Raw genomic sequence first — 24,098 nt, forward strand, 5'->3', positions numbered from 1 at the left:
TTGTGTAAGAATCTCTAAGATAGGTAATCCTAAACATCAAGTTTCTCATTTGAAAATCCCTAAATCTAGCATGTCCCTTCAAATGTGTTTTTTCTTTAAAGGACATTTAGTATTCCCACATTTTCTTAAAATGTACCCTAAAACAAATTCTAACATTCAGATTTTCTATATGTATTTAGTTTACTTAATTTAAAATTAATGAAAAGATAACCTGACACAATTTCTAAGAAAACAATGTAAAAAGTAATTTGTGCATGGTTATTTACAATGTTTTCCTAAGTAGCATCATATTCAAAAATGTGACAAATCCTGTCAAACAACACTACATGTTTAATAAAATCTATATATAACAAATAATATTTCATGTGTAGAATTACTAGATGGATTTAAGAGTCAGAAATTAAAGCATTTGATATGGTCAGTAACTTCATTTTTATTATACTTACAGTCAAGTTAGAAGTCAATGGCATATACATGCTGGAAGACCGTCACTCAGTTCTTTCGATTATACCAAACACTGATTAGCCAAATGTTACTGGACTTTACTCCTACAACTTTAGTGTCTTCAAGTATATGCAAATATTTTAAAATGGGCACATATGCAAATGTGCAAACCAAATAACATAAATAAAGAACAGAAATGGCTTGTAAGCATAACCACCCTGCCATTTAATTTTGAAGCTCCACCTTTTTTTCAGTAATTTTCTTCTATTAGTAGTCTTCTATCTCATTAAAATTGTAGATTTACAGTTGACAAATTTCACATTGGTATAAGAAAGGAATGTTGCGCAGATGCAATCTAGAGACACAGAAAGAATATTAAAATGTAGTGAGCTGCACTTACCTAAATCATAGCACAATAAAATTCACCTTATAGCAGTATTATATAAAGCATGTAAGTTCTTTTGATAAATACAAGGCAGTATGCATCAGATCATATTTTAAAGCATAAAACTTCTGTAAGAGACTATCATTTAGAAAATATTTATGTTTTAGAATCTTCAAAATGCAAAATGACAATCCCTACTCACGGAGTATCATTCAGCTTAGCAAAATTATGTTGCATTTTCTCTTACTGCTAATACTGACAGATCTTAGTAACACCACTTGCAAAGATATCTTACTGGTTAAAAAGAAAACATCTCTAGGGGTAAGGCGTTCTTAACTGAATACTTGACATGAAACTTTAATATGAACCAGACACAAAACTGTTCCCACTGTACTCTTCAGCAGACATAAATACATCATATTATGAATATATATTATGAATGCTTTCATAATATGCTTATGAATAACCCATGTAAGTTATAAATAAAATTTAAGCAACCGGATCACAAATCACACAAATTATTTACTAAAAGAAGATGACAATCATGGTTCCATCCCTAGGGACTGCCCCAAGGTCTTCTGCATACCACATCCTCAGGTGCTCAAGTACCTCCTGCGAGGCGGAGTGGTATTCTCAGATACCCTACAAACATCATCCTGCATTCTACGTCATCACTAGGTAACATGTAACACAATTCAAATTTACAATTTAATGCTACATACATAGTTGTTATGCTGTACTGTTTAGGAAACAATAAAAATAGAGAAGCCTATACGTGTTCAGCAGATGCAATTTTTCTTTTTCACACATTTTTCAATCCATGGCTAATTAAAAACATTTAGAAATCTGAGTGCTTACTGTACTTAAATTATACTAACCCTAAAATGTCTTATAATCAGAAATAAAGTTTCAGTAGAGTTCAAATACTTTAAAGTTTACATCATTTATAGATATGAAATATGTAATACTTGCTTTGAAAATTAGGATAGGGAATAAAGACACAAGGTTGCATTATTATTATTATTAACTTTTTTATTTTTTTTGTGGAACCGGGGATTGAACTCAGGTCCTTGCACTTGCCAGGGAAGCGCTTATTCTACTGAGCTATCTCCCCAGCCCCTAGATTGCATTATTATGATACTGCTGACTGCTAGGGAGGTAAATGCTAAGAGTATACACATAGTCTGCAGATACTTATTGGTAACTAGTCAGACAGCCTGCACTCATTTCTGTCTCTCCTTATTCATTTAAGATGTAGCCTTCATTACTGATACAAAGTAATATGCACTATGAAATAGTAACAGAACTACTTTCTTCACATGACTTTTACTCCTTGGTCCAGACTGTTAAAATGACCATGACAAATTGTTTTCCAATACAGATTTTTTCAGTATATATCTACGTGGATTTCACATTTTTTATGCAAAATGCATGTCCTTTCTGTGTAGAACTTTGTCTTACTTCGCTTTTCAAGCCTTCACACTTTGTGTTGTGGATCCTTCAAATACATTCTGTAGTCCATTTTTAAAAAGAATGATCTAAAATTTAAGTTTATTCACACATTTTAAAATTGAAACTTATGTTTCCTAGTTATCTAAAAAGGCTTATAACTTACTAAATTTCAACAATCTACTAACAACATGAAAATATATTAAATATAGTAACTTTGAGTAAACATTAAGCATCTAATATTGTGAATTAAATGTGCATAAAGGAAATAGTCAATACAATAGTATTTACCTCTACAACAAGAAGAAATATCTTGTTCTATGAGCAGCTGCCATACTTTCAGACATGTTTCTGACTTTCAGATAATTAACAAAGCCTCTGAAGAAAAGGAGAAGGCCTGAAAGTATTAAAATAATACAGATATATTATGCTGTTAGGCAGAAAAGGGTAGATGCTAGATAAATTGAGCTCAAGCAATTTAATCTGCAGGTTCCACTGATTTTACAAAATGATATTTTCATCAATTTACTGCCATCCAATCTTTCAATGAAAGTCTCAATGTACTAAAATCAAACCCAACTCTGAAAATCCAGAATTTCATAGAAAATATACACCTGCTAAACCAAAACATTTTAATAGAAAAAAATATGCATTTAAGTGATTCCTACAAATTGTGAAATCATCTAATGCATTTTAATCATCTATGAAACTTTACAATATAACTAATGATCAGACAAAAATACTCATACAAAATATTTAAGAGAATATATGCATACAATTGTCAGCAATCGATGGGAAAAAACATTAAGCCTGTCTAGCAATATCAAGTGCTCATGATCTGTGAATCTATATTTGAAGATATATGCCTTTTGCACATTTTAAGAATTATGAATTCTTATTTTCACATAATAATAAACTAATGTAGAATAAAAAGACAAAGTCAGGAAAGAACACTTGGGAGGTAGTAACTGCAGTGATTACTTAGATGACTAGCTATCCAAGGTACCTACCATATAGTCTTTTCTTCTATAACATAATAACTATTTGCATCACTGGCACTTTTAATAATTTAAAAGTATTGGTTATGAAAAGCTTTAAAGTTTCAGATGAAAAGTAATACATATATAAAAAAGTACTGACATTATTAGTAAATGCTGTTAAAAGATTAAGCATACAATTCTTTGGCAAAAAACTTAGTAACTCCAGTAAACATATTAATAGAAAATGGTACAGGACAAAAACAAAAACAGAAGCTATCTGTATGTCCAACTTTTTTCACTAGGAGGATAAGTGTGAGTTTATAATACAAAATCCAAAACTAAATTTGTTCCCTAAACACATGACAGTAATCAAAACACTAAAAACAGGGAGTATGTTTGCAATAAACTAGAAAGACAGAAGAAATGTACGCAATGATTTAAATGGGGGCATTAATTTCAGCTGAGTCCAATCCCATCTGCTTCCTATAGCCAAGTCTCTCCCTTCATGACGTCCTCTTTCTATATTCTACCCTCATATCAAAGAAAATGGTATTGTTTCTAAACTACAAAAGTATTACTGATAAATTTAAACCAAAGTTACTTCTGAGATCCCTTCTGTTTGTGAAGCTGTTATTTTTTAAATTTTTTTCTGCTCACGCATTTTTAAAATTGAGCCTAATTTCATATTTAAAATCTAGTCACTCAGTGGATGTTGCTTCTCAGCATTCTTTAATATACTCAACATTCTTTTGAGTATATGACAGCAACATTTTTATTATTGATTAAATTTTCACATTCCTAAGTGAAACACTGATTATGATTTTGATGTGGAAATCGATAGAACTATATCCCCGTTATCTTCCTAAGATTCTCTCAAATTCTTAATAATGTACATAGCAAGTAAATATACTCAACTTGTACTTTTAAATATATAGTATTGTAATTTTTTCATCTTTAGGTAAGCTCAATATAATTCAGGCAATCAGAATATAATTAACATGAAACAGACTTAATCTTTACAAAAGTCTGACTTCCTAACGCACACCATTAGTGTAATTGCATTATTAGAGAAAGACTCATTCATTATTAGCGAAAGAGTTTGGTGACCACCAAGAATTTATTTTCCCTGAAACTCCTTCAGATCCAAAAGCATGACTTAAAAACTCAAAGGGAAGACTGCCACCTATTGAAATGCTTTTACTTTCTGATGCAATTACTTTCAGTAGAAACAAACTACATTCTTCATATCAGTAAACAACATATTTGAAAGGTGTATTAAAATACACCTTTGAAAGAGATAACTGTCTATATTAAAATACACCTTTCAAATAATACTTTTATGTATTAATTTTAATACTATTATTAATACTTTTAAGTTTTAATGTGATTTTTAAGAGTAACTTAATTATCCCATAAAATTCATCAAAACTATTAAAAACATGCCTTATAAAACAACACGACAGAAGAGCAGCGACCATCAGTCGTGAAACCCTTCCAATTTTAGCATATGTGCTGCCAAAGCGAGCAGTCGCCCTTCCACCTACCTGGCTGATGAATGGTCAGTGCCATGCACCTCATTTCTGGAGCATCAATAATGTCTCCATGATCCAACATTAGAGAGCAGAGAGCATGCCCAAACTACCCTAAGTGCAAGCTAAGTCTGTGTATCCTGAGATCATGAAAAGAAATCATGCATGTATATATTCAAGATAAATAATGAAGGCAAGTATTTGCAATCATGTAAAAAGATTTTTTAAAATGTTACAGCACTCCATTATCATTTAACCAATGATTTTTTATAATGCCAGCCTCTGCTTTCTAAATCTTGAAATCTGTAATGCTAAAAACAATTAATTGAATAGATAACTGTCCATATAAGAGAATTTGACACCAGGACAATTATTTCTACAGCTATTACAGGATTTATACCTTGTAATTTTAAGAAGTACAAACCCTACACTAAAATTAGTTAAATTGAAAGGCAAGAGGATCGCCACAAGTTCGAGGCCAGCCCGGCCTACCAGTGGGGACTGTAGGCCAGCCTGACTGCATCGTGAAGCCCTGCCTCAAAAAGACAAAATAGTAAGTAAACAAATACATACAGGAAATACCTAAAATGTAGTTAAGAACAAACTTACCAAGTACAAGAAAGATCCACCAAAGCCAATATTGTCCATTGAAATATCCAGTAAAATAATCAGAAAACTATGGAATGAACATAAATATATTAATCATATTTATATTCCTAAGCTTAAAAATTGTACATTATCCTCAGCTTCATAGTAATTTACCTCAAAATCTTTAACACTTAAAAACAGCAGCACACAAGATAAAAGAAAATATACTTTACATTAAAATATGTATATATCAAAAAATCTTAAATAACAGCAAACAAACTTATATAAAATAGTTTATACATAAAAAAACCGGTCAAATTGCTTGCAAGAAAAAAGAATAAATGCTATGTGTCTGAGGCAAACATTTTCCTATTATGAAGTTCACGTCAGTCCTTTTTTCATGTCTCTCAAAGCCACGACGACCATCCAAAATACACTACAGCAACCCGCTGCTTTAGATATTAACACCAAAAGCCACATTAGTTTAATCTTATCAGATGGGGATGTTTTGGTGACCCCTATAAAGCAGAGCTTTTGACCTTTTGTACACCCCCTACTGTTAATCACTGCCAAAAATACTTGGCACATAAAGACCCCCAACCCATTGGAGTCTTTTTATTTTCCAACTAGATGCACTCTGATGCAGTTCCCAGCAGTGAGCTGAGAACAGCTAAATGAAGCTGGAAGCAGCATTTCCACAGTTCCTACTAGAGGCCGTGGCGGGCAGCTTTATACTCCCTGCGATGTGGGAACACGAAGGAGCAGAGGGAGAGCAGGGCCTGACGGCACGGGCCCAGGCGTCTTTTCCTTGACTAGACTCCAGACATCACAGTTACATTTAAAACTTAAAAAGAAAAATCTAGTTTTCTTCACTTGTTTCACATAATTCTTCCCTATTCCTTCCCTATCTACTTAGCACCTAAATGATGACCCCAGAATTATTTTTTAAAAGCACTAAAAACTAACTTGTTTATCATTTTTCCACTGCTCTCCAAACTAAATCTCATTTAACTAAAACTAATTTTGTTAAATGCAGTTTTGTGTTTAATCAGAAATTAAAAGTATTTCAAATTTTGGATATAAGTATTTCCAACTATGTGTTAGCACTTTCTTTACAAATTTTAAAGGTATATAGTTTTGGTAATAACAGAGGTACAAATTACCAAAAAGGTTCCATTAAGAGTATATCACCTAAAGATTAAAGTTCTTAAAGTATTTTCTCTGAACTTATTTTAAATTAACAAATAGACCATGATCTACACTCTTATGTTTTACAAAATCCAAAGATTTAAAATTTCAATATACTATTTAAAGATGTAAGTCTTACACCTTATAGAAATGTAAAATGAAGGAGAACATGAAAACTGGAAAGTTACACCTTATAAAACAATTGTACTGTGCTATTTTTAAATAAAATGATTAACTATGATAAACAGAAGGTTTTTTTGTAACTGTCCTACTAACCTGTTTTGAAACTGTCTCACTGCTATTTGTTTCTCAATAAAATTAATAAAAATAAATAAAGAAAAAAAGAAAGAAATAGGTTTTAATAAAAAGTCTTAAAGAGGCTAAAGAACAAAGAATAAAAAACAAAATAAAACATTTCTAAATTTTCCATATATGGTACCTAATCAGGAAGTATCAATCTTCACCAAAAATTTCTACCATATAAAGCAAATATAAAGAGACTCATTACTTTAAAAGGATAGATAAGCAAGCACTGGGCTCATTACATGAGTCATCAAAAATTTTTTAAGATTCCAGCTAGTACACAGGCCCAGCATGTGAGTGGGGCCACTTGGGGCCCGCCAGACCCTCAATCCAGCCAGCACCCAAGGCCTGGCATGTGTGTGGAACTTCCTCCATCAGACAGGCCAAGTGTTGAATCCTGCGGCAGAACTCCCTGTAGAGAGGCTGGAGGCAAGATCCACACAGCTGATCCAAGAGAGAACATCTTTCCAGCGTGGCATAGCAGGTTCACCTCCTAAGGCTGCAGCAGGAAGAAGTGGAGCAAGTAGCTACACCCAAGCCACACCCACCTGGATGAGTTTGAACTTAGTAGATCTGAACCTGGTGCTAAGGTGCTAAGGTAATAACTGCACCAAAGCTCTACATCAAAGGTCAGAAGACAGTGCTATACAAAATGACAAAGAGGAGAAAAATGAATTCTCAGGCCCCAAGCCCACCCAGAACAAATGCAGGAGGCAACAGCATAGAAGAAATTAGAAATCGCACACCTGAAATCTCTGAAATAGCATGGAAAGTAAAGAAACAACTGCAGAAAGGTATAGAGGAAATCAGATTAGAAATTTCTGAAGTAAAAAAAGAAATGATAACTATAATGAAAGAAGTACTAAGTGCTTCTAAAGAAGACACTGATTAAAAAAATAGAGAATAGAAAAATGATGGCATCTTTGAATGAACAATATAGGAAAGACAGAATGCATGAAGCAGATTCAAAGTGATATATAAGAAATTAAAACCTCAATCACAAGCTGGCAAAACCGTTTGAAAGTGAAAATAGATCTTCAGACCTTGTAGACACCATTGCAGCTAGTGAAAAGGTAAGAAAAGATCTCTTAAAAACAATTAGCATGCAGGAAAAAATAATTCAACATATGCAAGATGATGCAAAGATGAACGAGAGACTAATAGGCATCGATAAGAAAGAAGGAGTCAATACAAATGATATGGGCAGAAATAACAGCAGAAAACTTCCCAAACATGGGGAAACATTCTGACATTCAGGTAACCAAAGCATATAGAACCCTAAATAACATCAACCCAATTAAAACCAACCCAGACATATAATAATCGAGATCCCAGAAATTCAGCACAGGAACAGTACACTAAAAGCTGCTAGAGAAAAGAAAACACATTTAAAGGAAAACCCATCAGTATAACACCAGATTTCTCTTCACAAACCATCAAGTCAAGAAGAGCATGGAGCAAAGTACTTCAAGTCTTGCAAGAAAACAAATTCCAACCCAGACTCACATACCCTGCAAAACTCTGGCCAGGGAGATGGTTCATTAGAAAAAGCACGTCCCTGGCTAGCGCAAGGGCCTGAGTTCAATCCTCAATTGCAAAAAAAAAAAAAAAAAACATAAAAACCCACTAAAACTCTCTTTCAAGTTTAATGGAGAAGTGAAATACGTTCATGACAGAGAGCTAAAGAATTTCATGACGAAAAAGCCAACCTGCACAGACTACAAAAAGATATTCTAGAGAGGGATCAAAATGACCACTAACTCCATGAATGAGAGTGAAAAGAACCCACCAAATAGGGCAAACAGTTAAACAGGAGAAAAAGAGGTATACAACAGCAGTCTTTCAATTATTCTTTTGTATACAGCAGCAAATATTTCCATCAGCATATCTACAAATGGATTTCTCCTGCACTCTATGGGTCATGATTCAGCCAGGTCTGTAGGGTGGATATCAGGGAGACAGTAATAGCTCAGTCCCACAAGTGACACATGGCCACGTCCACCACACACTAGAATTTTGTGATATCCTATCCCCAAACTGTTAGAAGTGCTGGTCATACATTTGCCATTCCAGTATTTTTGTTATGGTTTATTCTTAGTAAATCTTCACTATCATGAAAACTTTTTCTTAGTTGCTATTTTTGTATATATTAACCTAATCAAATACTGTGTAAGTACTCTGAATTGATCACAGATTCCTACATATGTTACACTAGATTCTGGTTTCTTAGTTGGACTCACAGTTTAATTTTAATTTTTTTAATATTATTTTGAAATATTTAATTTTAATATTTAATTTTCTGAATAGTTTAATTTTAATTTTTGTTTTATGATTTATACTGTTTGAGTTACAATCTACTTATAAGACATGGTATGATATTTTCTCCTAGTATTAGAAACTTTTTTTTTTTTGGCGGAACCAGGGATTGAACTCAGGCCCTTGCGCTTGCCAAGGAAGCGCTTATTCCACTGAGCCATCTCCCCAGCCCCGTATTAGAAACTTTAAAAAGTGTATTTCCAGAAAAAATATGTATATAACCTGACATAAAATTGATGCTGTTTTGTGGAATCTTCAATGACCTTTTAAATGGTTTCTTCTAATAGAATTATATTTTACATAGTCCTGCATAACTACCATTTTGAGAGCTCTTTATTCTTTATCCAGGACCATATAGCTACACCTCTTATTTCTCAGTTATGGTTTTTGCTATTTTCTATATACTATGTCTGGAGGTATTAGAATATTTTGAATTTGGTTTTTTTTTCGTTTTTGGGCTTTTTTTGTTTTTGTTTTTGTTTTTGCATAACTGGGGATTGAACTCAGATCCTTGCGTTTGCCAGTCAAGCGCTTATCCTACTGAGCCATTTCCCTGGCCCCAGAATATTTTGAATTTGTATAACTGGAAAATATTTTAGTTTTAGTTCTCAAAGGTATATTGCTAAGTTTAAAATTCAATGAGGACAGATCTTTTTTTTTTTTTTCCCAATCCATTGAATAAGCCTAGTTTCTTACCCACTTGCTCTTATTTTTTTCCTAATGTAGAATAAGATGCTATTTAATTTTTATCTTCCATAGCTAATATTTTTTCCTTTGCATATGTTTTAATGATTTTTTTTTCTTTATAATTAGTTTTGGACAATTTCAGTTTTGTATATCTTGGTATGATTTTATTTATTTTATTTTTTTTGTAGAACCAGGAATTGAACTCAGGCCCTTGGACTTGCCAGGGAAACGCTTATTCCACTGAGCCATCTCCCCGGCCCCTAATTTTATTCATATTTTTTGTGCAAAAGGTTCATTTTTCTTGGAAATGTGGTGCTATAATTTTAACTAAACTCAGAAATTTTAAATCTTTAAATATTTATTGCCTACCCCCTTCTACTTTGAGAATTCTAATTATATGAATAAGCTTCTTGATTTTGGCACAGAGAGAACTCTTTTGTGGAACCAGGGATTGAACTCAGGCCCTTGTGCTTGCCAAGGATGCACTCACTCTGAGCAATCTTCCCGGCCCTAGAGAGAACTATTATATGACTGATCTGTAAACTCTTTCTTCATGTTTATTTTAGACGATTTTTATTATTAAATTCATTTAAGTTTGTAAATAATTTTTTAGAATTTGCTATAAAATTATTATTGATTTTCAATAAAGTTAATAATGAGAAAAAATATTTTAAAAGACTAAGATCACAAGGCCAAGCCATGTTGTCTTGTTTAGAAGTAGACCATGCTGACTGGCCAATCACTGGCTCTAGACATCAAGTTTTGGAAAATAAACTACTCAACATTAAGATTTTTATTTGCTTTTATTTACCAGTATTTTATCATTTCTATCCCGTCTTTCAAAAGGAATGTGTTAATTTTTAATAAAACATACATGAAATTTTTTACTAGACAGGGCTTTTGGAAACATAACTTTAAAATATAGTAATAGACAAATTAGAACAAAACACTAAGCTAACATGATATTCTTTTATTATTACCATATTAAATTTGTGAAGAATCAGAAACACCTAAGTATTACCAACACAGTTCTAAATCATTTTAAGTCTTTATTTTTGTCTCAAAGGAAAATAAAAAAATTATACTGGAGTTTAAAGAAGTGAGATACACTAGATGTATTTTTTAAACAAACAATAAAATCATCAAAAGCATTAGGCAGAAGTAATACCAGAATACTGCATTAAACTGTTTCAACAAAATCTGAGATTCATGGCAGCTCAGGAAAAAAAAGTAGTATGACATAAAATACTTACCAACTAATAAATGGGAACAACAGATTTTAGGAGAAAACACTTCTCAGCACTACCCTCCAAGAGGACTTTATGGACTAGGGCAGCACAGTAAGAGTTAAGCTATAGTGTAGCTGAGGCACGACAGATAGGATGGGCACTGAACTGAGTCCAACGTGGACTCCAATCCATGTGTGAACTGCGGAGCTTTAAGAGAGTTATTAGGTTCTTTTTATCCCCAATTCCATCATAAATAAATGGTGGAATCACTGCCACCATCAATGATACAGATCAGTTTAAAGAATCTGGTGTTTGTAATAAATTAAACCTGAACACAATCAATGAATGACAGTTACTATTCTATACAAAAGACCTTAAAAAAAATCCTTTTCGCATGAATTCTCCACACATACTAACAAGTTGATATTAGCCTTAACTCGGCAAATACTTTTAAAGGAAAACCAAATAGTTCCCATAATCAAATAATGTTAATATATACCTTAGGAAACAGAGAAACTTCAGGCTTTGATTTTTAAGTTCTTCATCTTATCACATTGATCAGATCTCATTATTAGATCACCTAACCCCTTTTCAACCTGGTATTCCAGGAGCAAATTAGGCTCTAAGACCCTGAAAGCACAGGCTGCATATAACAGATTAACTTCCTTTTTTGCACCTAAAATGAAACTAGCAATTTGCAACTTTAGGAGGACTGAGCAGAGTGGTTCTCAGATAATATTCTTTGTTCTGTCATTTAGATGAGCAATGCCATTTTAAAACAGGAACTAATTCTGTTAACATCATAACTAAGGTTGAACATACCAATCTCCAATTCTGTTGAGCTTTTTCTAGCAATAATTTCTGCAAGGTTAGGGACTATATCTTGGTCTTTGTATACCCTGCAGTATCTGACAGACTTATGTTCATGGAGGAAATTCACCATTCATCTTTTAAAGTAAAATTCAAACCAGAAACTTCCAGTTTGATCCCTGGGGCTACACATGCTGTGCTGACCCCACCACCAGCCACGTGAGCCCACCACTAAGTAGGGGTGTGGTGGTGGATGCTTATAATCCCAGTGCTGGGGAGGGTGAAAACAGGAGGATCACTACAAATCCAAGCTACGTAATGAGACCCTGCACCAGAAAAAAGAAAAAAAAAAGAAACTTCCAGGGGACAATTACAATAGCTTGTAACTATTGTTATAATGGCTCAGAGTTTCATCATCTTTGAAGAAACAAGGCCATGGGTCCCACCAATAATCAGTGGATGAGTATCCAAAACCTGTAATCTGGTCTGAAATAATGCAGGGTGTCATAAGATTACTGAAATATTGAAAAGCTACAAAATAAATTTTACCATAAGAAACAAATGCAATCTATTAATATTTTTATAATGGGTACCTTTTTATTTAAACTAATAATATACAACTATTAGCAGTGTCTGAAGAACTTAAGAAACGCTAATCAACTAACCTGCAACGGTATTAAAGATTTTTGAAAGACTGAGCTCACTTAAGTTAAAGTCAATGTTTAAGTAAATGACTTATAGAATTTATTATATATTTTATTACTCATGTAAAAGCACTGAAAATGTGCAGATAACTTCACAGAAGATTTAGTAAAACAATGAACAAATAAAGCCACTCTTACTCATTTCCCCTGCCTAGGCATCACAGAACAAGTATTTGTGAAAAGAAGCCCAAAAGAGAAGAAGCAAGGTACAGTCAAGGTTGGGGAGTGGTTACAATAATGGGGCTGATGCCTATGTCATTTTTATAAGAAAGCACTTAAGCCAACAAAAGCTGCTGAAGGGCCATTTCACTGTTTATCTAAACATCATCTCTTAAGTGCAAAGAAGAAGGCAGATGGCCACTTCTTGAACAACAAACAAATCAGAAAGTTTATCACTGATGTAATGGAGGGCTGGCCAGATAGCTCAGCGGATTAAAGCACCTGACACAGGAGTCAGGGTCTGATTAGCAGTATGCCATGCCAGCTCTGCCTCCGGGGTGCACTGAGATGGTGACTGAGATTGGGCATGGTGGTGCGCAGCTGTAATCTCAGTACTTGGGAGGCTGAAAACAGGAGAATCACTACGAGTCTGATCTAGTAGTGAGACCCTATAGACCCTGTCCTAAATACAAAAAAAAAAAAAAAAAGAAAGAAATGATGTAATGGAAAAAAGATGGGTTCTGATAGCTACTTCCTAGGCTTCTGTTTTTACTTCTGCACTCTGAGTATTACCAAAATCAGTTAAGCACAAAATTACAAAACTACAGAAATTTCAGTTTTTATCTGCTTTTAGACATACGTATACTGTATCAAAATTGCAGTATCATGATTTACCAGGTACATGTATTTGTGCAGTAATTGGATGAAGTTCTTTGGTTTGCATACCTTATTCAAACCCTGTGAGACAGCCTACTAGAAGAAACTAATGCTCAGAACAGGTAAATAAAATTAAAGTGAGAATACAGTATAAAAAAGATGAAGTTCAAATTAATTTTTTCTAATTTCAAAGTTTTTTTCCACTATACTAACAACCTCTCATACATAATTATGAAATGTTTACACCAGCATTATAATGCACTATATACTTACAAGCCTTGAATGGCACTCACATGCAAAGTGAACATTTATGAATCACAAAGATTTCAAACCTTTTTTATTTTAGAGATAATAGAGATATATCCTACTAAGACACTCACCCTCACAATAAGGATCCATTTGATCAATGAAAGGCCAAATCCACAGATAGCACCATACCTTCCGGCTATAGTATTGGTGATACAGAAGGATAAACAAAATCCAAGCCAGTTGAATATAAATGCCACTGAAAGCAAGAGAAACAGTTCTTTTAAGGTCATAATGTGGAAAGCAATACAGACATAATATTAACCAGTAAAGGCAAACAACCCTTTAGAGTTTTCAATGATAACCAGCAGCCACCTGCAGCACGCGCACCCTACATTCACCATCACTGATACTAACAACACTGCACTGCTTAAACAGCAGTTCTTTTTCTTTTAACTCTACCAGTTAAACTTTCTTTATAGACTGTAGTTTACCCGTATAAATGTATTAGTTTTTTACTGTACTTCTACAAATGGGCACGCCTGGTTTCTTGTTAGTTTGGTGAACAGGAATCAATTCGTTACAGCTTATGATCAGTAAGTGAAAGAATGGTTTTAAGCCAGCTAAAAGTCAGACCACATTGTAGCTTCTGCATCCTCCCACCCTAAAGACTTCAGCCAGCCTAAGTAACTAGCCAAAGCATTGGCCTTAAAAAGAAAGATAAAACAAGACAATAAAATATAATACTTCACAATAAATATTTTGTGGGCATCTTAAGGTATGGTCATAACCTTAGATTTTACTTTTCTGTATTCATTTACAGTCTGTAATCCCACGTAAGAACTACATTAATACACAGCTTCACAAGGACAAATAAGTCACCAAAGTAATTGTTTCCAATATGTTGGGGTCTAATGTAAACATCTCAGGAACTGTAACTTAGCACTTGTACATGGTAAGTTATCAAGACAATTTATGCAATAAAGATGCTCAATATCATAATGACTCGAGAAATGCAAATTAAAACCATCACTAGATATAACTGCATTATTAGTCTAAAATTTTAAAAAAAAGTCGTCAATACCAACTGTTTTGAGAATGCAAAATGGTATAGTCACTGTGGAGAGCATGTGGCAATTTCTCACAAGTCAGATTTACATTATAAAACATTTCCAAATTTTTTAAAGTTATATATTATAGAATTGGTCTTTCTGATCTGACGTATAAGACACGGACGACATAAGTCACTAATTACAACAGAACACCAACATGAAGATCCTCATGCACACGGCACAAATAACTTGGGAAGTTTTCTAAACAGTTCCAAAGAGTTCACTACCTTCTAAAGCACTAGAATTCAAACTGTCTTCACAGACTATTATGCTTTGTATTAAATCTTAAATCTAGAGTTTAATTAACCAACGAACAACTAAGATTCTATTGTTTTAAATATTTTCTTAAAATTAAGATCAGAGATACAGAACACTTTGTCATAACACTTTAACTCATGAAAATCAAAGCACTATTGAAGGATATATAATTTCTTCCTTTGCAATTTCTGACCAAGAACAGGAACTTTTATTAAGTGTAAATTCTTTCAGGTTACATTAGGTAAGAATGAAAGACAATGATATAGAAGCAAAAATAAATCTCATAGTAAGTTTTAAATAAATACTATAGCATTTAATGTGATTTGATTGTGCAAACATAACTTTAAATGTTCAAGAAAGCCTACTTTTTACAACTTAAGCATGTAAAATATAGCAAGTTGTAATTTGAAGAATAGTCACTAGATGGCAGTAACTACAAACAAATACACACTTATCAAAGCAAGTTCAACTTACTGCCTCCTAAAATAAATGTATCAGAAAATCAAGGTAAAAATTGCAACTTCTTTCTTTCCTTCTTTCCCTCCTTTCTTCCTTCTTACTTTTCTTCCTTCCTTCCTTTCCCAGAATCAAACTCAAGACCCTGCGCTTGCCAGGCAGGCACTGATGCGGCTGAGCTGTATCCCCAGCCCAAAAGTTACAATTTCATTCAGAATATTCTTCAATATTTACAAGTAGAAAGTTTAAGAATAAGTTGCAAAAACATAATTTAATAAGAACTGTGTAAAATATATTAAATCCTTAAATATACTTATATGTCTACTAACCTACTGCCACTAACCAAAAATGTAGTCTAATGTGTATAATTTATCAAGCATTTATAACATTTACACCAGTGAAATGTTTTCATCTCTAGAAAGTAAGGACTGCAAAAAAGACTGGCGTTAAATGAAAGCCAGAAACAATAAGCAGTCTGAAGGCTAACAATTAGATGGTTAGCAAACAACATGTCTTTGCTCCTAAGAAACAGGTATTGCTACTAAAAACAGTACAATGATTCAGATTATTTTCCAAATAGGAGTCCTTAAAAGACACAACCATGCAAGCAAAATACATGGGGAATATAGTATTAATATCAAGCATTACCAACTGAACTGAAAGCAAGATTTTAAAGTCACATTTGTGAACTTGATAGTACAAAATGGTAGTCACTTGTAACCAAAGCATTCACTTCTTTTTCATTAAACTGCAACTAACGCCAATTTAAGATTTAAATACTAGGTACATACATAGACTGGCAACTTGAATATAATTTAATAAACTTGAAAAAAGACAGCTGCCTGCCCACCTCCTTCTTCAGGAGATGAAATGAAGTAAAGGCAGCATTCCAATGGAAAAAAAAGAGTAAATAAACCTCAGTGCAAAAGGAGCTCCACATCTAAAGTATGACCTCTCTATTAAAGATGAATGTGGGGCGTGGCAGCGCACGTCTGTGATCCCAGCACTCGGGAGGCTGAACCACGAGGGCTGTCCTGAGTGTGAAGTCAGTCTGGGCCACACAGTGAGGTCAAACTCAGCCTGGACTACATAGCAAGATCCTGTGTGCCCCCTGCCCCTCAAAAAAGGAAATGAGTAAGATGTTAAAAAGAATACTACTTAGGGCTTCTGACCTTCTAACTACATCATTCCTGGTGACACTGTTGTGCTAGAATTAACCTCTCTTCCTCCTGTTTACAGGCATTGAAATGGAAGCCTTCTGCTGAAAAAGTGGGATTTACAGTTTCTTTCTACATATTCCCACAGCATGGGATGGACATCAGTACTGCAGCATTTCTCTTACAAAATCTGTATTTCTATACCTTTTAGTTGCCCATATCCAGCATAATGGCTCAACACATAATTATACAGTAAGTGTTAAATGAACACTAGGATTTGTATTCACTAGTTCACTATTCTGAACAATTAATTTAAATAAAGTCAACACATGCTAAGAGTATTTTATTTATGATGCTATTTTTTGCATTTTCCACTTCTTTATTGTAGTTTAGTAGTCTACATGTGTGGTACATAGTGTTCACATTCCCTGCGAGGAGATAGCACATTCCTTTTTCATGTCCTGTCCCTTCCCTCCCTACCCTCTACCAGTCCCTTTCCTGCACATTTGTGCAGTGCATATTCACTCCCTTGTGTGGAGCTAGTGCACACACAGAACACACCCAAAGCCCGGTCACCCTTACCTCCTCCCTGCCCTCCCCATCGCTTGAACCCTTGCCCTTTCAGAACAATCAATCTCCTATTTCCTACTGTGTAGTTTATCTCACTTATTTTATGATTCAGGGTTTCTCATAAAAGGGACACCATGTGATATTTAAGCTTGTGTGTCTAATTTATTTTACTTTATGGTCTCAAGACATGTCCATTTTCCTACAAATGACTCAAGTTTATGCCCCTCTATACACTGTTACTTGAAGTGTAGAGCAGTGTAGAAAGGTGACTTACTAAAAAACGCCAGCATGAAAATGCCATCGTTGCCCACTCTAAGCTGGTCTGCATCACTGAAGTCATCTCTTGGTGGACACTCTTCCTCCTGATTCTGGAAAACATAATAGCAGAGAGCTCCCTAAACTAAATATGTTGCCTTACCTGTAACAGAAAGAAGTTCAATAAAAGACAATGTTCTCAACTTGTGTAGACCAAATTACGTAAGTACAAAGTCTGGTATTGATTAAGTATCCAAAAAACAGCATGCTTTTCCATGGGCACCCCCTCAAAAGCAGAACTTTAATAGTAAACACACGAAGGACACCGAACAATATTAAACTTACAAAGTATCAAGAAGATAAATGTGATACTAGTGTCAAATGTAAAAGCACGAATAATCAGAGGCAGAGTACAAATTTGTGCAACCTCTGTTTTGCAATTTGAAGATAAAAATCTATCAAAAATAAAAATGTACATACCCAGTAGCTGCAGTTCTTGCAATAACACTGTACAGGTAAATGGGTATTACCACATACAAGACAATTCCCTGCAGCAACCCTGACCCAAAGCAAGCATCAGGCACAGCCTGAGGGCCGCCAGCAGTGGGTGCACCACGCAGTCATTCCTGCGTCTCTCACATTTTTGCATGTTTTTCTGGCAAACGTGCTGGCTACCTTGCTTTGGACACTTACGCGCGGAGAACTCTGGAAGAGACCGCTTCTCTTTAGGACAAACGTGGACGTTTTCACTGACCATTAAAAAAAGATCTAGAGGGGTCAGGGACATAACTCAGTGACATAAATGCCTATCTGGCAAGCATAAGGTCCTGAATTCAATTTCCAATACTAAAAAAAAGGAAAAGATTTGCAGTCTTCACAGTACTAGGAAAAATAATTCTAACACTCATATGGAAACACAGAACAATCTGAAGAAAAGCAAAAACAACATTGCTGAAGGCATCACAATACTTGATTTCAAAATATACTACAAAGCTGGGCCTAGTGGCCCATACCAATTTTCCCAGTACTGGGTTGATGTTTTGTTTTGTTTTGTTTTGTTTTGTTTTGTTTTGTTTTGTTTTGTTTTTGCAGTACTGGGGACTGAACTCAGGACCCCACACTTGCCAGGCAAGCACTTATTCTACTGAGCTATCTCCCCAGCCCCTTTCCCAGTACTTGGGAGGCTAAGTCAGGATGATCATCACCAGTTTGAGGCCAGGTGAAATTTTCTCAAAAACAAAAACCATACACACACACACACACACACACACACACACTCTATAGAGCCACTGTAACAAAACCAGAGGCACTAGCATAAAAACAGGAACAGAAGACCTAAGAATAAACTCCTATCTCCAACCATGTGATTCTTCGGGGGCTTTTTGTTTATTTGTTTTTTGGCGGAACCCGGGATTGAATTCAGGCCTTTGCACTTGCCAGGCAAGCGCTTATTCTACTGAGCTACTTCCCAGGTCCCCAGCCATCTGATTCTTCACAAAGGGGTATAAGCATCCACTGAAGAGAAGACAGCCTGTTCAACAAACGAGGATGGGAAAACTGGACATCACCTGCACGAGACTGAAACTACATCTCTCTTGCTCACTCACTCTACAAAAGTCAACCCAACATGGATCAAAGACTTTAATGCAAGGTCTGAAACTTGGAAAACAAGGGAAAGATTTTAAAATGTAAGAACAGGCAATGGTTTCCTCAACTCTAGTAACTCAGGAAACAAATAGCAAGAACTGACAAAGCGAACTCTACCGACATGAACAAAGGAGGAATCAAGAGCCAGCCTACAAAGTTAAGAGAAAACCCTGCTAGCTATTCATCTGACCAAGGACTAACACCTACAATATACTAAGAACTCAAAAACTTTATTTATTTTTTTAACTTTAAAACATATCATAAATTTATTTTGCATATAAGTGATACAAAAACTACTATGTGTTTCCAGGTAATTCATCTTTGTTTAAAAAGTATGTAAAGTTCTATTAAGGAAGATCTCAAAGCCGCATGCACACAGCTCTGGAACTCCTTGGGGTTAGGACTATTCAAAAACTTTAATACCGAAATACAAGTAATTCAGTAAGTAAATGAGCTGAACAGGTACTTCTCTAAAGAACCATAAATTGTCAATAAATACATATATAGAGAAAAATGTTTAATATCTTTAGCAATCAGGAAATGCAAACTGAAACTACATTAGATTCCATCTCACCCCAGTCAGGATAGCTATTATGGACCAGGAATATAGCTCCATGGCACAGCACCAACTTGTCAAGTGCCAAGGTCCTGAATTCGATTCCTGGTACCCACACAAATTAAAAAAAAAAAAAAAGGCTATTATCAAGGAAGAACAAAAATAACAAATGCTGGCAAGGATGCAGGGGAAAAGAGGCCTTACATCTACAATGCTGATGGGAATATAAATTAGAAAGGCCACTATGGAAAACACTAAAGAGGTTCCTCGAAAAACTGAAAATAAAATTAACACATGATCCATCTATACCACGTCTAGATATCTATTAAAAGGAATTAGTCAATGTGCTACAGAGATGCCTGTTTACTGGTGTCCCTGTGGCACTACTCACAATGGCCAAGTTACAGCATCAGCCCAAGTGCCCATCCACAGATGAACAGATGAGGAAAGTGTGATAACCATACAACAGCGCAGGGAGGGCAAACCTTCTAGAGACAAGTGCCCAACTGCAACCCAAAATCCACTTATTTGTGACAAGGTGCCAACACTGCAATTAAACCTGAACACTGTGATACAACTATTCATACATGAACATCTTTTGTCTTAAAAGAAAAACAACACAAGTGCTACACGTTCACACCACTGTTGTCGAGTATTATTCAGTCACAAAGAATGAAGTCATGTCATTTGCAGGAAAAATAGATGGAACTAAAGATTACCACATTAAGCAAAGTAAGTCAAGCTTTCCTCAGATGTGGAACCTTGGGGGAAAGCAACATGAAAGCAGGAGGAAAACTATTAGGGAAAGGAGTGGGGACAAGAAGGGGGAAGGTGAGTATGACCTGTCATAATGAAAGCCATTGGTTTCTACAATTAGTATGTGATCATACTTGTAACTTTAAAAACAAGAAAAAAGGTTTGTGTTCCTTAAATTCAGGACTCCTCTCCTTTTAACACAAGCAACTGCATGTACAGGTTATCACCTAACCCTCTTGTTCTTGCCCTACGGAAAATACTTACACAAAACATTTAAAGACAAAACAGTATTTATGCAGCAAGCAGGAACTGAGGCTCAGGGAACCAGCAGGAATAAATGCCATTGCCCTGGCTACTGTTTGTTGTCAATAATGAAGTCTTCGGCTTGCCTGCTGTGCCAGCCCTGCCCCTGGGGCATGCTGAGATGGCAATTGAGACTGGGCATGGTGGCGCATGTCTGTAATCCCAGAGCTCAACAGGCTTTCTGAAAACAGGAGGATCGCAATGATTCCAATCTATGTAGTGAGACCCCTGGAGATCCTGGAGACGCTGTTCTAAATACATGGAAGAAACCAAAAAATCTATAGGCCAGGCATGGTGGCGCAGGCCTGTGATCCCAACACTGAGCTGAGGCAGGACAGTCACTGCAAGTTCAAGGTGAGCATACGCTAAAAGTGGGTTCCAGGCCAGCGTGAACTGCACAGTGAAACCTTGTCTCAAAAAAAGACAGACAGATGAACAAATGGACGGACAGATGGACACACACACTCACACCACTCTACAAGAAAATTACATTCTTATACCAGAGAACTATTTTTGATGTTATTCCAAGGTATACACAATACATTTTTTTACTATCAAAAGAAAGGATAAAATTGTCTTACTCTCTGAGATGTTTCTGCTGCTGCAGCAGCCATCGCAGCAGCTTTAGCCTTCTCAGCCTCATCATATGTAGGAAGAGAGGTAGCAACACTGTAGGGAGGTGGCACAGGGTAAAACTCACTATACACTTCTGTATCTAAAGAGAAAGATTTTAAAAAGATAATCATTAAAACATCTCTAATTTAATAATTTATAATAGGTCACTTAAGATTACTATCACTATGGTAGCCCTATATTATAAATTGTGGTAAAAATGTGGAACAAACGTTTGAATTTTTAAAAGCAATTTATTACAGTGGAAGACATGTACTGTCATTAACGTCCCTCCAAGTGCTCTTATCCCACCATTCCTGCCACTTTCTGAAGCAGTTCTGGAAGTCCTCTTTAACGAATCAATGTCTTTATGAGGTGCCATCCAAGTGAAGGTGAAGGCTGCTGCTGCCTGCTGTGCAACAGTGAGAAAGGCCCACACAAGCAGCGCCAGGCGTCTCCACGCACCTCCTCCTTGCACCTGGCACCATGCACCTTCTGGCTCTTCCCCCAAGTCAAAACGGGAAGAGAAAACACTCTGATTTCAGTTTAGAACACTGAGGCAGCCAAAACAGCACAGTTAAAGATACTCATGAAAGACAAATACAATTAAAAAAAAAAAAATTAAACGGTCACCATATTTTTCCATCATTCTGTTACTATACAAAACAAAACAAAACAAAACAAAAAAAGAGTAGAGACTAACTTCTCTTCTTTTGACTTCATTAATTCATTTGCAACAAACCAAATATGGTAGAAGTGACACTATATAAGTTACTGCGGGCTGGATGGCTTCGAGGTGGCTTTCTGTCAGGTCCAGGGGGCTTCCTGTCAGAATGCTTCTCTTGGAATCCAGTCGTCATTCCCTGAGGAAGCTGCGGCCTGAAGAGGCCACAGATAGGTGTTCTGGACAAAGCCCCAGCGGAAGAGCAACTGCCGTGACAATCAGCCACCGCCAGGGGAAAAAGGGAGTCTCTCAGATGAGGGTACCATCAGGTGAAAAGTGCGTGGGGCTCTGGGGGACAATAACACCACAAAGCCCAGTCACTCCGAAAACCTGAGAAGGAGTGACTGGCATTTTTATTCCATGAAATTTGGAGTCATTCATTACACAAAAATAGCAAGGATATCTCCCAAAAAAGTACCACAAATTTACTCTTAAAACGGGTATCTTCTAATTCTCAGTCACAAACACCATCGAAAACAATCATTTTCTTTCTTCAAGATTACTATCAAATTCATTTTTATTTTGGAGCTGTGGGGAATTGAAACTGGGCTTGCCACTGAACTCCATTTCTTTCTTTCTTTTTTTTTTTTTTTTTTTTTTGCAGAACCGGGGATTGAACTCAGGCCCTTGCACTAGCCAGGCAAGCACTTATTCTACTGAGCTATCTCCCCAGCCCTGAACTCCATTTCCAAACTGATTATTTTTTTCAAAATTACGCTCTATTCTGGAAATTTGGAAATAATGAAAAAAATTAGTGCACAGTAAATATTAACAAGCAAGAAACCAACTACTAAACCTTAAAGTCAAAGAAATGACTGACAGAATTAAGACAAACATTGTGCATGAGGGACTGCAGGTGTGGCATGGTGGTAGAGTACTTAGCTGGCTTGCACAGGAGCCTGGCTCCCTCCTCAGCCAGCAAAAAAAAAGTATGAAATACTATACTGACCAGGCACATGAATAAAATATTACCTAAAAATAAATGGAATATTAATTAATTAACTTAATTGGAACTTTATAACATTGATTTTCAGAAGTGAATAATAAAAAATGTAAACAAACTTGATGAAAGCAACAAAGAATGTACGCCCTGCAAATGCAAAATGGTAACCTGAAAAAGCTGACAGGAATTTGAGAGAAATGACAATTACACAATAAGATGAAATTTTGCTTTGGTTTTTTTATTTTTTTGTTTTTTGTTTGGGATTTTTTTGGCAGTACAGTGGGGATCTGAGATGACCAGTTGATCATGAGAAACAAAAGGCCATGAGGCAGCCAGACCTTCAGCATTTATTGATTGAGCAGGGGATCAGCAGATGACTCTGAAGACAGAGGTGGTCCTATCTATGCAAAGAAGGATCTTGCCCTGGAGCATCTTTGGTCAAAGTGGTCATAATGGGTGGGAGAGGATGCCCCACCCCTTCAGAGATAATGAAAAATCTCAAAAGGATGATACTAATAATCCCAAACCACTATTAAGATGAAATATTCTGAGGCCAGGGAGATAGCTCAGTGGAATAAGAGGTTGTATGGCAAGCACAAGGTCCTGAGTTTAATCCCTGGTACCAACCCCCCACCAAAAAAAGGATGAAATATTCTAATGAAGAATCTTTTCTGTTAAAATATTTTCCAATAATTGATTTTTTAATTAGTGTTCCACAATAAATATATAAAAGTGACATTAGACTTGGAAGTTAATCATACAAATCAATTTCTTTTTTCTTTTTCTTTTCTTTTTTTTTTTTTTTGCGGAACAAGGGATTGAACTCAGGCCTTTGCACTTGCCAGGGAAGCGCTTATTCCACTGAGCCAACTCCCTAGCCCTACAAATCAAATAGTATACAAAATCATATAGCATATACATCATAATGACTAATTTGCCAATGCTGAGAAAATGCAAATTGTAGCCAGAGAAATAATTAAGATTAATTCTCTAGTATGACCTAAATAAAGAGAATAACAGCATTAAACAGGAATCACTGCCTTGTATTCACAATTACTACTGTGTGTACAATTGC

The 24,098-nt window shown here is 35.4% G+C and overlaps 1 protein-coding gene across 1 annotated transcript in view; it reads right to left on the reverse strand.

Annotated features, from left to right (window-relative positions):
* Positions 1 to 408: 408 nt before the first annotated feature.
* Ndfip2 (Nedd4 family interacting protein 2) overlaps positions 409 to 24,098 on the reverse strand; it is a 58,247-nt gene continuing 34,557 nt past the window's right edge. The window contains exons 3-8 of the mRNA XM_004626266.1: positions 21,326 to 21,459; positions 17,502 to 17,595; positions 13,809 to 13,933; positions 5,397 to 5,463; positions 2,570 to 2,675; positions 409 to 799 (exon numbers count right to left, since the gene is read on the reverse strand). Of these exons, the coding sequence (XP_004626323.1) occupies positions 2,572 to 2,675; positions 5,397 to 5,463; positions 13,809 to 13,933; positions 17,502 to 17,595; positions 21,326 to 21,459 (524 nt within the window). The 3' untranslated portion in view covers positions 409 to 799; positions 2,570 to 2,571. The remainder of the gene's footprint in view (positions 800 to 2,569; positions 2,676 to 5,396; positions 5,464 to 13,808; positions 13,934 to 17,501; positions 17,596 to 21,325; positions 21,460 to 24,098) is intronic.

The sequence above is a fragment of the Octodon degus genome, unplaced genomic scaffold (assembly GCF_000260255.1).
Source record: "Octodon degus isolate 3935 unplaced genomic scaffold, OctDeg1.0 scaffold00013, whole genome shotgun sequence".
In the NCBI taxonomy this organism is placed as follows: Eukaryota; Metazoa; Chordata; class Mammalia; order Rodentia; family Octodontidae; genus Octodon; species Octodon degus.